Raw genomic sequence first — 12,707 nt, forward strand, 5'->3', positions numbered from 1 at the left:
GCTGAAAACTAGTACTCACAGCCTGAGGATGTGTGGTGTGCAATTTAGAATTGATATGAGAAATTTCTTCACACAGTAAGAGGTAAATCATAGAATTCTCTGTTGCACAAAGCAGTTGAGGCCTAATTATTAAATGCATACAAGAAGGATTTCGATATCATTATGGGTAAAGAATAGGGAGAAAGCAGGAACAGTATACTGGATTTGGAAATAGACTCAAAAGGCTGAATGGCTTACTCCTGTTTTCTTTGATTTTATGTTTCTGTGTTTCACAGGGAATTGGGTACACTGGAGCACACAGGTAGAAGAGTACATTTATCCAATAGATACCATTCCAGAATACGGATCGATTCTCGTGCCAAATATTGACAACGTCAGGACTAATTTTCTCATTCATGTTATTGCTAAACAGCGCAAGGTATTTCGAACTTACTACCTACCATTGGTTGGTTTGTAATAACTGATTATCATATAGGAGTATTAATACAGGGCATAGGATATCAACACTAGTTGAAAATCATAAACAAGGGAAAGTCTGCAGAAATCCAAGCAACACCTACAAAAAGCTGGAGGAACTCAGCAGGCCAGGTACCATGTATGGAAAAGAGTAAACAATCGATGTTTCAGGCCAAGACCCTTCATCAGAACTGGATCACAATTTGAGAATAAGGGATAGGCCATTTAGAACGGAGTTGAGGAAAAACTTTTTCACCCAGAGAGTTGTGGATCTGTGGAATGCTCTGCCTCAGAAGGCAGTGGAGGCCAATTCCCTGGATGCTTTCAAGAAAGAGTTAGATAGAGCTCTTAATGATAGCGGAGTCAAAGGTTATGGGGAGAACGCAGGAATGGGGTACTGATTGTGGATGATCAGCTATGATCACAGTGAATGGTGGTGCTGGCTCTAAGGGCCGAATAGCCTACTCCTGCACCTATTGTCTATTGTCTATTGTCTACTCTTCCTGCATTAGGGCAGAGTTCATAATGCAGATCTTTCCTCTGTTAGAGCAGAGTTCCATTCCTGTGAACTGTTTGGAACCTGGGCAGTTCACAAGATGGAAATGCACTGCAAACTGAGTTCCCAGGTAGCAGTTCCCAGCCCTGCAGCCCCTCAGCCAGCCAGCAAGTCCATCTTGCCAGTTTACCAAATGCTGGTTTGTTATATATGGACTGTGCATAAGTCAGATGATCATAAACTGGGGAGGACCTGTATTGTAAAATAAAAGCAGAAAACACTAGAATAACTTGGCAGGTCAGGTCAGATGGCACCTGACAACAGCCATTCATGAGACCCAGTAAAGTGAGAAAAGAAATAGATTTTACATTGCAGAAGGGGGAAGGGATAGAGAAAACAAAGACAATGTTTGTTATGAAATATAAACCAAGATTATGTAGGTGAAACAATGCTTTTTGGTGAAATCTAGTTAGTAAGTGAGTGAGATCAGTTGTGAGGGCCTCCGTCGTTCAGAGTTGACCGTGGATATTGTGTCCTAGCTGTCTAGATACACAAGCCTGGACAGTACAATATGGAGAGCAAGTTGTTGCCCATGTAGTAAGCTCTCCCTCTCTATGTGACTGATCAACCCATGCCAGAAGCATCATAGGTGTTGTCAGTCAGCAATGAATTCAATGTAGGACTCCAGCTCTGGATTTTTCCCTTGGGGTTTACTCCCGAAGCCTTCCCCATGAGTGGGTATAGCCGCAAGGCAGTGGAGTTGTGAGATCAGAGTTTTCCTTCTCCTAGATGAGCTGCCAACCACAGCTGATGAGTCCCATCTGCTTGAAGTGACTGGTTTTAAGTGAGATCAGTTAAAAAGAAAGTACAAAATGACCTGCTGGAACTTTGAGATGCAGATATTGCTAAAAATCTGAAACTAAGGAAAATACTGGAAATACCCAGCATATCAGGCAGCATCTGTGAAGAGAGAAGAACTGAGATGAGGTGAATAACTTTCTGAAATTGTTGAGTTCTAAGAATTGCAGTGTTCACAGCCAGAAGTTGAGCTGCTGGTCCTCGAGCTCATTTTGGGATTTGTTGAATCAGAGTAGGATGAAGACAAAATGGCCAGAAAGGGATAGGGTGAAGAATTATTGTGTAAAGTTAATAGATGCTCAGAGACAAACTTGTGTACTGGAGAGAAATGTTCTGCACCAATCTGCCTTTTGTTTCTCCAGTGTAACTAACTAGATAGCACCACAGAACGGCATCACTTGGACTGTCTTGTTCTCCAACCTTTATTCTTTCCACTCTTCCTTCTCTGCAACTTGAAAGCCACTTGTTTTCTGATGAAACTTAATTGACTGAATTTTAAACTATATTTCTCTCTCCACAAATGGTGCACTTTCCAGTATTTTCTGACTTAGTTTCAGGTTTCCTGCATCAGCAGTTTTGATGTTTAACAGATATAATGTATATTTTATTCCACAAGCTGGAAAGACATTATATCCTGTGCTTTGCATGCCATCTCATTCTGCTGTCTTAACATCCTCTTGAATGAATTTAAGGTTTTTACTTCTATAATGATGCATGGAAAATCATTTTTAGCACAGCTCAAGTTATGAGAGAACTTTATGAAACATTGATTTCAATGGGGATAGTGCAGTTGTGGATCTGAAGATCAAGGATCAACTTTATTTGCCATATACATGTATATGTAAAAGGAATTTGCTGTGGTGTGTTTGCGAGACATGCAGCAAGAAGACACCATTCCGCAATTATAAAGAATAAGCAGTTATATTAAAATAAAGTTTGAGGTTAATCTGCAGATATGTAATAAAATGTGCATAAATGCATAAATACCAGCATATAATTACAATGTGAGCAGCATTATAACAAGTTAAAAGTGCTTACAGTGCAGTGCAGTGCAGTAATTGAGGAAATAGAGAGAGGGTGGTTTCCTGGGGGATTAACTGCCTGAGGGAAAAAAACTTTCAACATGGTGTGGTTCTTATTTTAATAGCATTTTATTTTAGTTTTGTTTTTAATAAAATTGTTTTAACAAAGGAAATTATGTAAACTTTTAAAAAACTGATCTTATTTAGTTTAATGTTTTAAATTTATTCATTAGTATGTTATATTTATGCCTAACTTTTGGATTTAATTTTAATATAATTTTAAAATCTATTTTTATCACCTACTTAATTTTTAACTGTTTAAAATGCTTCTGAATGTCAGATACATTTAAAAGCTTAAAGATCCATGACAGTTTTGCTTCTGCCACTTTCAAAGCTTCTAAGGCATTTCTACAGTGGGCTGATTGCCCTGCAATAAAAATAGTGAAGTAGTTCCCTGTTTCCTTACCACGATAGAAAGGCTAATTTCTCTATACCATCAGCGGCACTTACTTCTGATCTTGCAACACGATACTGATTAGTTCAGGTTCATCTAATTAAAATATTTTTAGTGGGCAGATCATTAGGGAGGAGGGTAGGTGAACTACACTTGACAAGGGAGCTAAAGTTCTGTAGAAGTCAATATTAAACTGTTTGCTATGGTCTTATTTTGGTGGCTTCCAGTCTTAGCGCAGGTATTTTTTTGAGTTCCAGTAGTACTTTTTCATGTCCAAAATGCCAATTTCATTTTCAGTGTTTGTACCTGTAGGGGTGAAAACCATGGGAATTTTGATTTGGCAAATTAACTTTTTTTCAAGTATTTTCAATGAGGAATTTTTGCCCTTTCTTGGTCCCTACATGAAAACCAAGACTCTCCTTCTAGGGTGAAGCCTGGCACTTAATTCATTTCCTAATCCTTTTTTGGCCATTTTTCTTCTCAGGCTATGAGAAAATACTGAACGATGATAGCTTTCATTGATCTCTTTTCTCAGGGTGTACTTTTGATTGGTGAACAAGGAACTGCTAAGACAGTCATCATAAAAAGCTACCTATCCAAATACAACACTGAGACTCACCTGCCCAAAATCCTTAATTTTTCCTCAGCCACTACACCTCTACTGTTTCAGGTAAGGAGTAAAGATAAATAAATACAATTTTTGCCATATTTCAGCTATGTAGTATGGATCTTGGGGCAGTAATTGTTCCTTTCAATGTTGTTACCGCTTGAAGGATTGTTTAGTGTGACTATCTGTAAGCTTATGATCAGGGATACATGGAAAGTTCCAGAGAAGCTGTTTCAGAGGATAATACCAATAATGCCTGTTATCTCTATTATCTGCTTCATGAACAAAATACCTTTGATTATTATTTAAATTGCATTAATTCTAGCATCTTAGTAAGTAAGGAAGGTACTAAGAGAATGTTGAATATTAAGCTTATTGGTGAACTATTGCACATTTGATTTTGTGGTAGCTCCAGTAAAGTTATCATGATTCTTATTCTTGCATAAGTATCCCTTTGGTACTGTGATAAGCAGGTGAACTACAGATCTTGTTGAAAACACTGTAGCTTATAAAATGCAAGAATAAATCAAAAGTCTTTAAAAGTAATTAAAAGTAATTCATGTAAAAACTAATTCAACTGGAGATGCTCGCATCTACAGCAACAATTTGCTGAACTAATTCAGAGCTGATACAGGTTTTGACTCAAAACGTTGATGATTCTTGTCCTCCCACAGACACTCCTTGACCTGCAGAGTTCCTCCAGCAGATTGTTTGTTGTTATTGAATCAATATCTGCCTCAATTCCTCTCTGATTCAATTTCACTGCCCATCTTTTAGTATTAATTTTGCTTTTTAAAGTTAAGTTGATCAGCTGGTTTGAGATCTGTTCCTCCAAAGAGGATCAAAAGCCATTCAGTACCACCTGAAATCTGGGCCTCTGTACCTTCCTCTACAACTAGATCTTTGATTTCCTCATCAGGAGACCACAGTCAGTGTGGATCGGGAAAATCTCCTCCTCACTGGCAATCAACACTGATGCACCTCAAGGATGCGTGCTTAGCCCATTGCTCTACCCTCTCCACACTCATGACTGTGTGACTAGGCACAGCTCTGATGCCATCTATAAATTTGCAGCTGACACAACTATTGCTGGCAGATGGTGATGAGGAGGCATACGGGAGTGAGATAGGTCAGCTGGTTGAGTGGCATCACACCAACAACCTTGTACTCAATGTCAATAAAACCAAGGAACTGATTGTGGATTTCAGGAAGGGGAAGTTGAGGTAACGCACACCAGTCCTCATTGAGTGATCAGCAGTGGAAATGGTGAGCAGTTTCAAGCTCCTCGGTGTCAACATCTCTGAAGATCTATCCTGGACCCAACATATTGATGCAATTACAAAGAAAGCATAGCAGCAGCTCTATTTCATTAGGAGTATGAGGAGCTTTGGTATGTCACCAAAGACACCACAAATTTCTACCGATGCACAATGGAGAGCACTCTAACTGGTTGCATCACCATTAGCTATAACACATGACTGGAAAAAGATGCAGAAAATTGCAACTCAGTCAGCTCTATCATGGGCACCAACCTCCCCAACATCGAGGACATCTTCAAAACGTGATGCCTCAAAAAGATGGCATCCACCATTAAAGATCTCTCTTCTCATTGCTGCCATCAGGGAGGAGGTACAGGAGCCTGAAGACAGACAGTCAACATTTTAGGAACAGCTTCTTCCCTTATGCTATTATATGTCTGAACAGACAATGAACCAACCAAGGAAAACTACATCACTATTTTGTTGTTCTCTTTTTTACACTACTTATTACAATTATATATTTTTCTTATTGTAATCTATTGCATTTTTATGTATTGCTCCGTACTGCTGCTGCAAAACAACAAATTCCATGACATATGCCAGTGATACTAAACCTGACTCTGATTCCAAATCAGCTTCAAGGGAAGCACAGTGGACTGCAGATGCAGGAGTCTGGACCAAGTTCTATGTTAAATATGGATAATGGAATCGGATATTTTCAAAGAGTTTTAGATGATACGCTAAACAGCTGAGGAACCCATTAGAATTTTCAAATGTCATATTAACTATGTGTATTTTGACTTTTTAACCAGAGAACTATTGAAAGTTATGTGGACAAAAGGATAGGAAATGTTTATGGACCTCAAGCTGGAAAAACAATGACTGTGTTTATTGATGATATAAGCATGCCTATTATTAATGAGTGGGGTGATCAGGTAAGAAAAAAATTAACATCAGTTTTCTTCTCTGTTGTCAATTTTTGTATCAGCTTGTAATAGTCTTGTTGACTAGTTGACAAGACTTCATTTGGTTAAATGATGTAGTTACTTTCCAATGTGTGACTCCTGGTGACCAGGTTAGAATTGGTGGTTATGTGTCACCATCTCATTTTTTCTAGCATAAACTGGACTATTTGTAGTAACTTCAGTTATAAGGAAAGATTGGATAGACAGGGGCAGTTAGTCCTGGAGCGATAGAGGCTGAGAGTTGACTTTATGGAGATTTAATAATCATAAAAGTCTGTAATTATCCACCCTATCTACGCCCCTCATGATTTTATCTCTATAGAGATTATAGAGATAACATCATGAAGGGCATAGTTGGCTAGATAAATACATCCTTTTATCTAGAGGAAGCAAGCTAAAAAATAGAGGATATAGGTTTACGTTGAGAGGGGAGGAATTTATAGGGAATCCAAGGGACAGGATAGTGGTGGGTAGATGGAATGAACTGCCAGAGGAGATGGTAGAAGAAGGCACAATTGCAACATTTAAAAAAATACATTTGGACAGGTACATGGACAGGAAAGGTTTAGAGGGAAATGGGCCAACCATAGACAAATAAGTTCATGTTTAATTGTCATTGAGCCATACATAAAACATCATGAATACAGCCAAACGAAACAGCATTATTCTGGGGCCAAGTTGCAAAACACAGTACCAACAGTTACACTCAGCACAAGGCACATATAACTCCTGTAAGATAGTAAGCACACATAAGATATCAGTAAAATAGAGTCACACAAAAAAATATAGTCCAAACCCTGAGTCCATGAATATTGTAGTAGTCTACAGTCTATCACAATACAGCTTGTCTTCTGCCCACCGAACACTAGGGGGCAGCGCTAAATCCATCTTGGACACTACGCCATACCGCCTCTGGTGGAGAGCACCAGTTCTCACTCCGATGCTGCTCTTCTTTGCAGCTGTAAACAGGCAACACCGCGGCTTGAGACCTAATCCTCATTATGATTGAGGCATTAATATGGTCAAGTTGGGCCAAAAGGCCCACTTAAGTGTTGGCGAGTTGAGGTTGTGCATCTTGTAATTGGTACATTTTGCACATGTATTGTACTGGTTGTGGAGGGAATGAACACTTGCAATAGTGAATAGTTACTAATCAAGTGGGCTGCTTTATTCTAGATGCCGTCAAGCTTCTTGAGTGTTTTGAAGGTTATTCTCATTCCAGGCAAGTGGAGTTCCTCACACTCTTTCAGCATTGCAGAGCAAACAGACCTTGATGTACTTTTACAACATTGGATATAAAAGATTACTATTTTCATTTAATAGCATTTGTATTTCTATCAACATAATGAAATGAGAATATTTTTCCTGCATTGTTGAAATGGAAATTTATTGTGGGCCTGAAATTGAGGAAAGTAGTAAGAGGAAAATGTTAGTAACATAATGTCTTATCATTTTCTAAGGTAACCAATGAAATTTTGAGGCAGCTGATTGAACAGAGTGGATTCTATAACCTAGAGAAGCCAGGAGAGTTCACACATATTGTGGACGTGCAGTTTATTGCTGCAATGATCCACCCTGGTGGAGGACGGAATGATATTCCACAAAGGCTGAAAAGGCATTTCTCCATTTTTAATTGTACATTGTCTCCAAGCATCTCCATTGACAAAGTCTTTGGTATGTAACGCAGAATGGTTTGGAGTATTTGACAAATAACATTGCAATATGCCATCATTTACATATAAACTGCATTAATAAATATTTAACCTGATTCACAAAAATACTGCATTCACAGCAAGGATTAGAAGTGTGAAAAGAAGTTAGACAATTTTAATTTGGTCAATGTTCAAAATATTTTGTTCAATATTTAGAATTAGTTGGTGAGTAAATGATCTTCTAAGCTAAGAGAGTGTACTTCTTTTTCTGTTATGAAATTATCTCCTATTGGCTGCAGGTGTGATTGCAGGTGGACATTTCTGCAGACAGCGCGGGTTTACTGAGGAGGTTATGGGTCTGGCGGCTCAACTTGTTCCCATCACACGCAAACTCTGGCAAATTGTTAAAGTTAAGATGCTTCCTACACCAGCCAAATTTCATTATGTGTTCAATTTACGAGACCTCTCCAGAATTTGGCAGGGCATGCTCAGCACTACAGCAGAGGTCACTTGTTGTAAAGAGGTAAAACTTTCTGTTTAATAGTGTGCATTAAACAATTAACTGCAAAGCAATACACAATATTATAGACCTTATAACAGTGGCAGAGAAAGTACTTAATCATGTCTGGAAAAGTATGGACTTATTAGAAATAGTCAGCATGGCTTTATGTGGCAGAGGTTATCTTGCTAACTATATTGAGTTTTTTGAAGAGGTGACAAAGATGATTGATGAGATTAGGACAGTGGATATTGTTTATATGGACTTATCTAGGTCAAGCATTCAAGATGATTCCTGTTGGTAGACTGATCCAAAATTTTGGCTGGGCTATAGAAGACTGAGAGGTAGTATGTTACAGGTGGTGTTCTGCAGGGATCAGTATTTTGACTTCTGTTGCTTATGATAATATACAAGTAATTTGAATGAAAATGCAGATGGGCTGATTAGTAGCGCCATAGACGATGCAAAACTTGCTGAAGTTGTGGATAGTGAGGAAGGTTGTCAAATGATACAGCAGGAGAAAGATGTGTTGGAAATATAGATGGAGAAATGTCAGGTGGAGCTTAATCCAGACAAGTGTGATATGCTGCACTTAAGCAGGACAAGTGTAAGAGGGAAGTATTTGGTAAATGGTAGAGCCCTTAGGAAGATAAACATAAAAGTGGATTATGGAGTATAAATCTATACCTTCCTGAAATGTTGTGCACACAAATTACCTGTTATTCAAACATTCCTATACACGCAGTGGCCACTTTATTAGGTACACCGGTACACCTGTTCATCAATGCAAATATCTAATCAGTCAATCATGTGGCAGAAATTCAAGGAACTCCACAGTTGAAGGCAGAACTTGAATCTGAGAGGACTCTTACCAAAGCCTTAAAGTGCAGAGTCTACTGCCAACAGCATGTTTAGAATACTCACTCTGTATGTGTTCTTGTTGGCTGAGAAGGCAGCTAGTTTTTAGCTGTGTATATTCCAAATTATATAAAGTGCAAACATAAGGCTGATGTCCAATAAAAATTGTTGACCACACATAGAGGTGAACCTTTGCCTCTGAGTCAGCAGATTGTAGGTTTACTGTTCTATTCCAAAACTTATATTCTAGTTTGACACAGTACTGGAGTGCTGGCAAATTAACTTCCAAAATAGAATCATGTTTGTCTAACAACAGGAATTCTGCAGATGCTGGAAATTCAAGCAACATACATCAAAGTTGCTGGTGAACGCAGCAGGCCAAGCAGCATCTATAGGAAGAGGCGCAGTCGACTTTCAGGCCGAGACCCTGAAGGGTCAACATGTTGCTCATGTTTGTCTAAAATGCTTTCTTCAACCAATATTGCCAATAACAAATGAGCTGGGCTCTAATCAGATGGTAATTAGTGGAATTGTACTGTTTGCTGTGCTTATCTATAGAGACTGTGTTTGAAGAAGAATGTATTGATAGTCAAGCAACACATATAAAAATTGCTGGTGAATGCAGCAGGCCAGGCAGCATCTGTAGGAAGGGGTATAGTCGACGTTTCGAGCCGAGACCCTTCATCAGGGCGAACTGAAAGAAGGGATAGTAAGAGGTTCGAAAGTGGGAGGGTTGAGGGGGGAGATCCGAAATGATAGGGGAAGACAGGAGGGGAAGGGATGGAGCTAAGAGCTGGAATGTTGATTGGCAAAAGGGATATGAGAGGATCATGGGATGAGAAGCCTAGGGAGAAAGAAAGGGGGAGGGGGAAGCCCAGAGGATGGGCAAGGAGTATAGTGAGAGGGACAGAGGAAGAAAAAGGAGAGAGAGAGAAAATATATATATAATAATAATAAATTAATTAATAAGGGATGGGGTACAAAGGGGAGGTGGGGCATTAACGGAAGTTAGGGAAGTCAATGTTCATGCCATTAGGTTGGAGGCTACCCAGATGGAATATAAAGTGTTGTTCCTCCAACCTGAGTGTGGCTTCATCTTGACAGTAGAGGAGGCCGTGGATAGACATATCAGAATGGGACTGGGACGTGGAATTAAAGTGTGTGGCCACTGGGAGATCCACTCCACTACCTCTTCCTATAGATGCTGCCTGGCCTACTGTGTTCACCAGCAATTTTTATGTGTGCTGCTTGAAATTCCAGCATCTGCAGATTTCCTCGTGTTTGCATTGATTGTCAAGTAGTTTGAGAATTACCAAGCTTCTGAAAGGTTTGCAAATCTTCTTTCCAGTGTGAAACATGACACTTCAGATGTAATGTTTTAAATAGATTCTTCTGAAGCTCTGGCGACACGAATGTACCCGAGTGGTGGCTGATCGCTTTACAAGCTCTGAGGACTGTGAATGGTTTAGTAAAACATTGATGAATGTTGCTGCTGAAGAATTTGGGGAAGAAGTGAGGAATATCATCAATGCAGATACTGAAACCTTCTTTGTAGATTTCTTACGTGACCCACCCGAAATCACAGGTCAGGACATTTTTTGCATACTCATTCATACCGAGGATGTACAATACATTTGAATCATTGATCAGAAACAGCTTCTTTCCCTCTGCCATCAAATTTCTAAATGGTTCATTAACACTATCTTGTTTTTTTACACAATTTAGTTACTTCTGTAATTTATAATAGTTCTAAGAAATGTGTAACCCTCTCACCATGCTCGCATACAAATTTGGCTCCTTAACTAGCTCTGCTAACAGCCGCAAGACTCAGCAAGGAGAAGGCCACCTTTCATATGTTGGGTTCTCAGTAATATTAGCTGGACTGTTAACTGTTAATCGCGTATTACCAAAATGGCTTTTCGTACTGTTAACTGCTGAGCAAGGGGTTCTCTGTAACAGCAATGTTTGGGTTATACAATGTGATCATGGAAATTGTATTCATTTGCTAGCCAATGAAAGTCATGTTATGTTATCTTGTATATGTGTGCTGAGTTGAGGAGCGCGGGTTTTTTCGGGAGGCGAGCAGAGAGAGGACAGACGTGCGGGGAACGGACAGCGGTTCCAGGGTGGCAGATACCGGACCTCGGGGTTTCGGATGGTGGCCGGAGTCTTGGAAGGATGTTGTGGGTGGAATCGGAGGCGTGAGCTCCAACGTATTAAAATATTATGTGCACAAGACTGATGAGTTACTTATGTGGCACCTTTTCTTTTAGTTGTTTCTACTAACCCATCACCAAAATTTGCTATAAATTATAATTCTTTACTCGAACTTAGTATATTGTTTCGTATTTGTATCATGGCTGATCATTGGGCGCCTCACACCGTATCCGCACCAAAGCATTTACACTGTTTGGTGGGGTTGATGACTATTCACCCTAGGCAACGGGAGCCAGTTCGGGCAAAGGCCGTTACATTGTGGGGACTCGTCTGGGATTTGAATTCTGTCTGATACGGGGTAAGTCGCCCAGGTTAAATTAGAAGAGATGGACACGGATAAGATTGAACTTTTGTGTGAGATCGAGGATGTCCCGGTTAATCATGCCTGCGTATTAAGTGGGGTGGATATACGTACCCTGGACGATGTGTTAATTCGATGTTTGAATACGGTCAGAGCTATGGGTAAGGTTGAGATTGTAAGCAGAAAGATTAGTAAAGCGGGGTTGGATTTGGAGAATGTGATTAATTCTCATTTCCCACGGAAGGGGAAGGGCTCTGAGTTGGCCTCAGCCATGAACTCTTTGGTGAACAGGGCGGTGGGTCCGCGACAGAAGTTAAGAATTTTCTCAGGGAGGACCCCATCTCCAATGGGGAAGAGGATTATGAGTACTGGGTAGAACATACCTCTCAGTTGCTAGGTGAGTGGCAGTGTTCTGAGGAGGAGAAGCGGCAAAGATTGGGGGACAGCTTGAGACGGGCGTCAGCTGATGTAGTAAAAGGGTTGAGAGTTAACCAGCCCCTGGCTTCTTGGAAGGAGTGTCTAGTCGCCCTAGAGGAGGCGTTTGGGCTGACGGGAAGCACGGTGGAGCTTTTGAGAGGATTCAGAATCTGCGTCAGGAGAAAATGGAAAAGCTTTCTGAGTATCTTCTCCGACTTGAGCGTCGGCTAAATTGCTTAAGATGCCGGGGGGGTCATTTCGATGAATGAGGTAGATCGGATAAGGATTGACCAGGTAGTCAGGGGCGCGCAGAGACATGACGCGATCGCTACGAGCCTCCGGCAGTCCCGCAGAGTGCGTTTCCCCCCCCTGTCTTTTGTTCAGGTGCTTAGAGAGGTGAGGGAGGAGGAGGATGAATTGGAAGCGGAAGAAGGCTCCGTTAACAAGGTACAGTCCTCGGTAGTAGCTCCTTGTGGTGAAATGACCAGGGCCAGCTCCATACGGGAGACACAAAAGGGGGTCGTGGCAGGTGGGGTCCCTCCACGTGAGGGGACTAGCAGAGAAGGCCCCTCCCAGAAGGGACAGACGGCACTGAGGTCATGCGGAGGTCGGGGTCCTGCGAGGCGAGGCGTGTGCTATAACTACG

General features: G+C 40.6%; 1 protein-coding gene across 1 annotated transcript in view; it reads left to right on the forward strand.

The window, feature by feature from the left end:
- The window catches only part of LOC134356604 (dynein axonemal heavy chain 5-like), a 197,532-nt gene that overhangs the window by 110,805 nt on the left and 74,020 nt on the right, over positions 1 to 12,707 (forward strand). Inside the window, exons 46-51 of the mRNA XM_063067562.1 lie at positions 276 to 418; positions 3,822 to 3,956; positions 5,965 to 6,087; positions 7,578 to 7,791; positions 8,069 to 8,292; positions 10,513 to 10,711. Of these exons, the coding sequence (XP_062923632.1) occupies positions 276 to 418; positions 3,822 to 3,956; positions 5,965 to 6,087; positions 7,578 to 7,791; positions 8,069 to 8,292; positions 10,513 to 10,711 (1,038 nt within the window). The remainder of the gene's footprint in view (positions 1 to 275; positions 419 to 3,821; positions 3,957 to 5,964; positions 6,088 to 7,577; positions 7,792 to 8,068; positions 8,293 to 10,512; positions 10,712 to 12,707) is intronic.

The sequence above is a fragment of the Mobula hypostoma genome, chromosome 14, assembly GCF_963921235.1.
Source record: "Mobula hypostoma chromosome 14, sMobHyp1.1, whole genome shotgun sequence".
NCBI lineage: Eukaryota > Metazoa > Chordata > Chondrichthyes > Myliobatiformes > Myliobatidae > Mobula > Mobula hypostoma.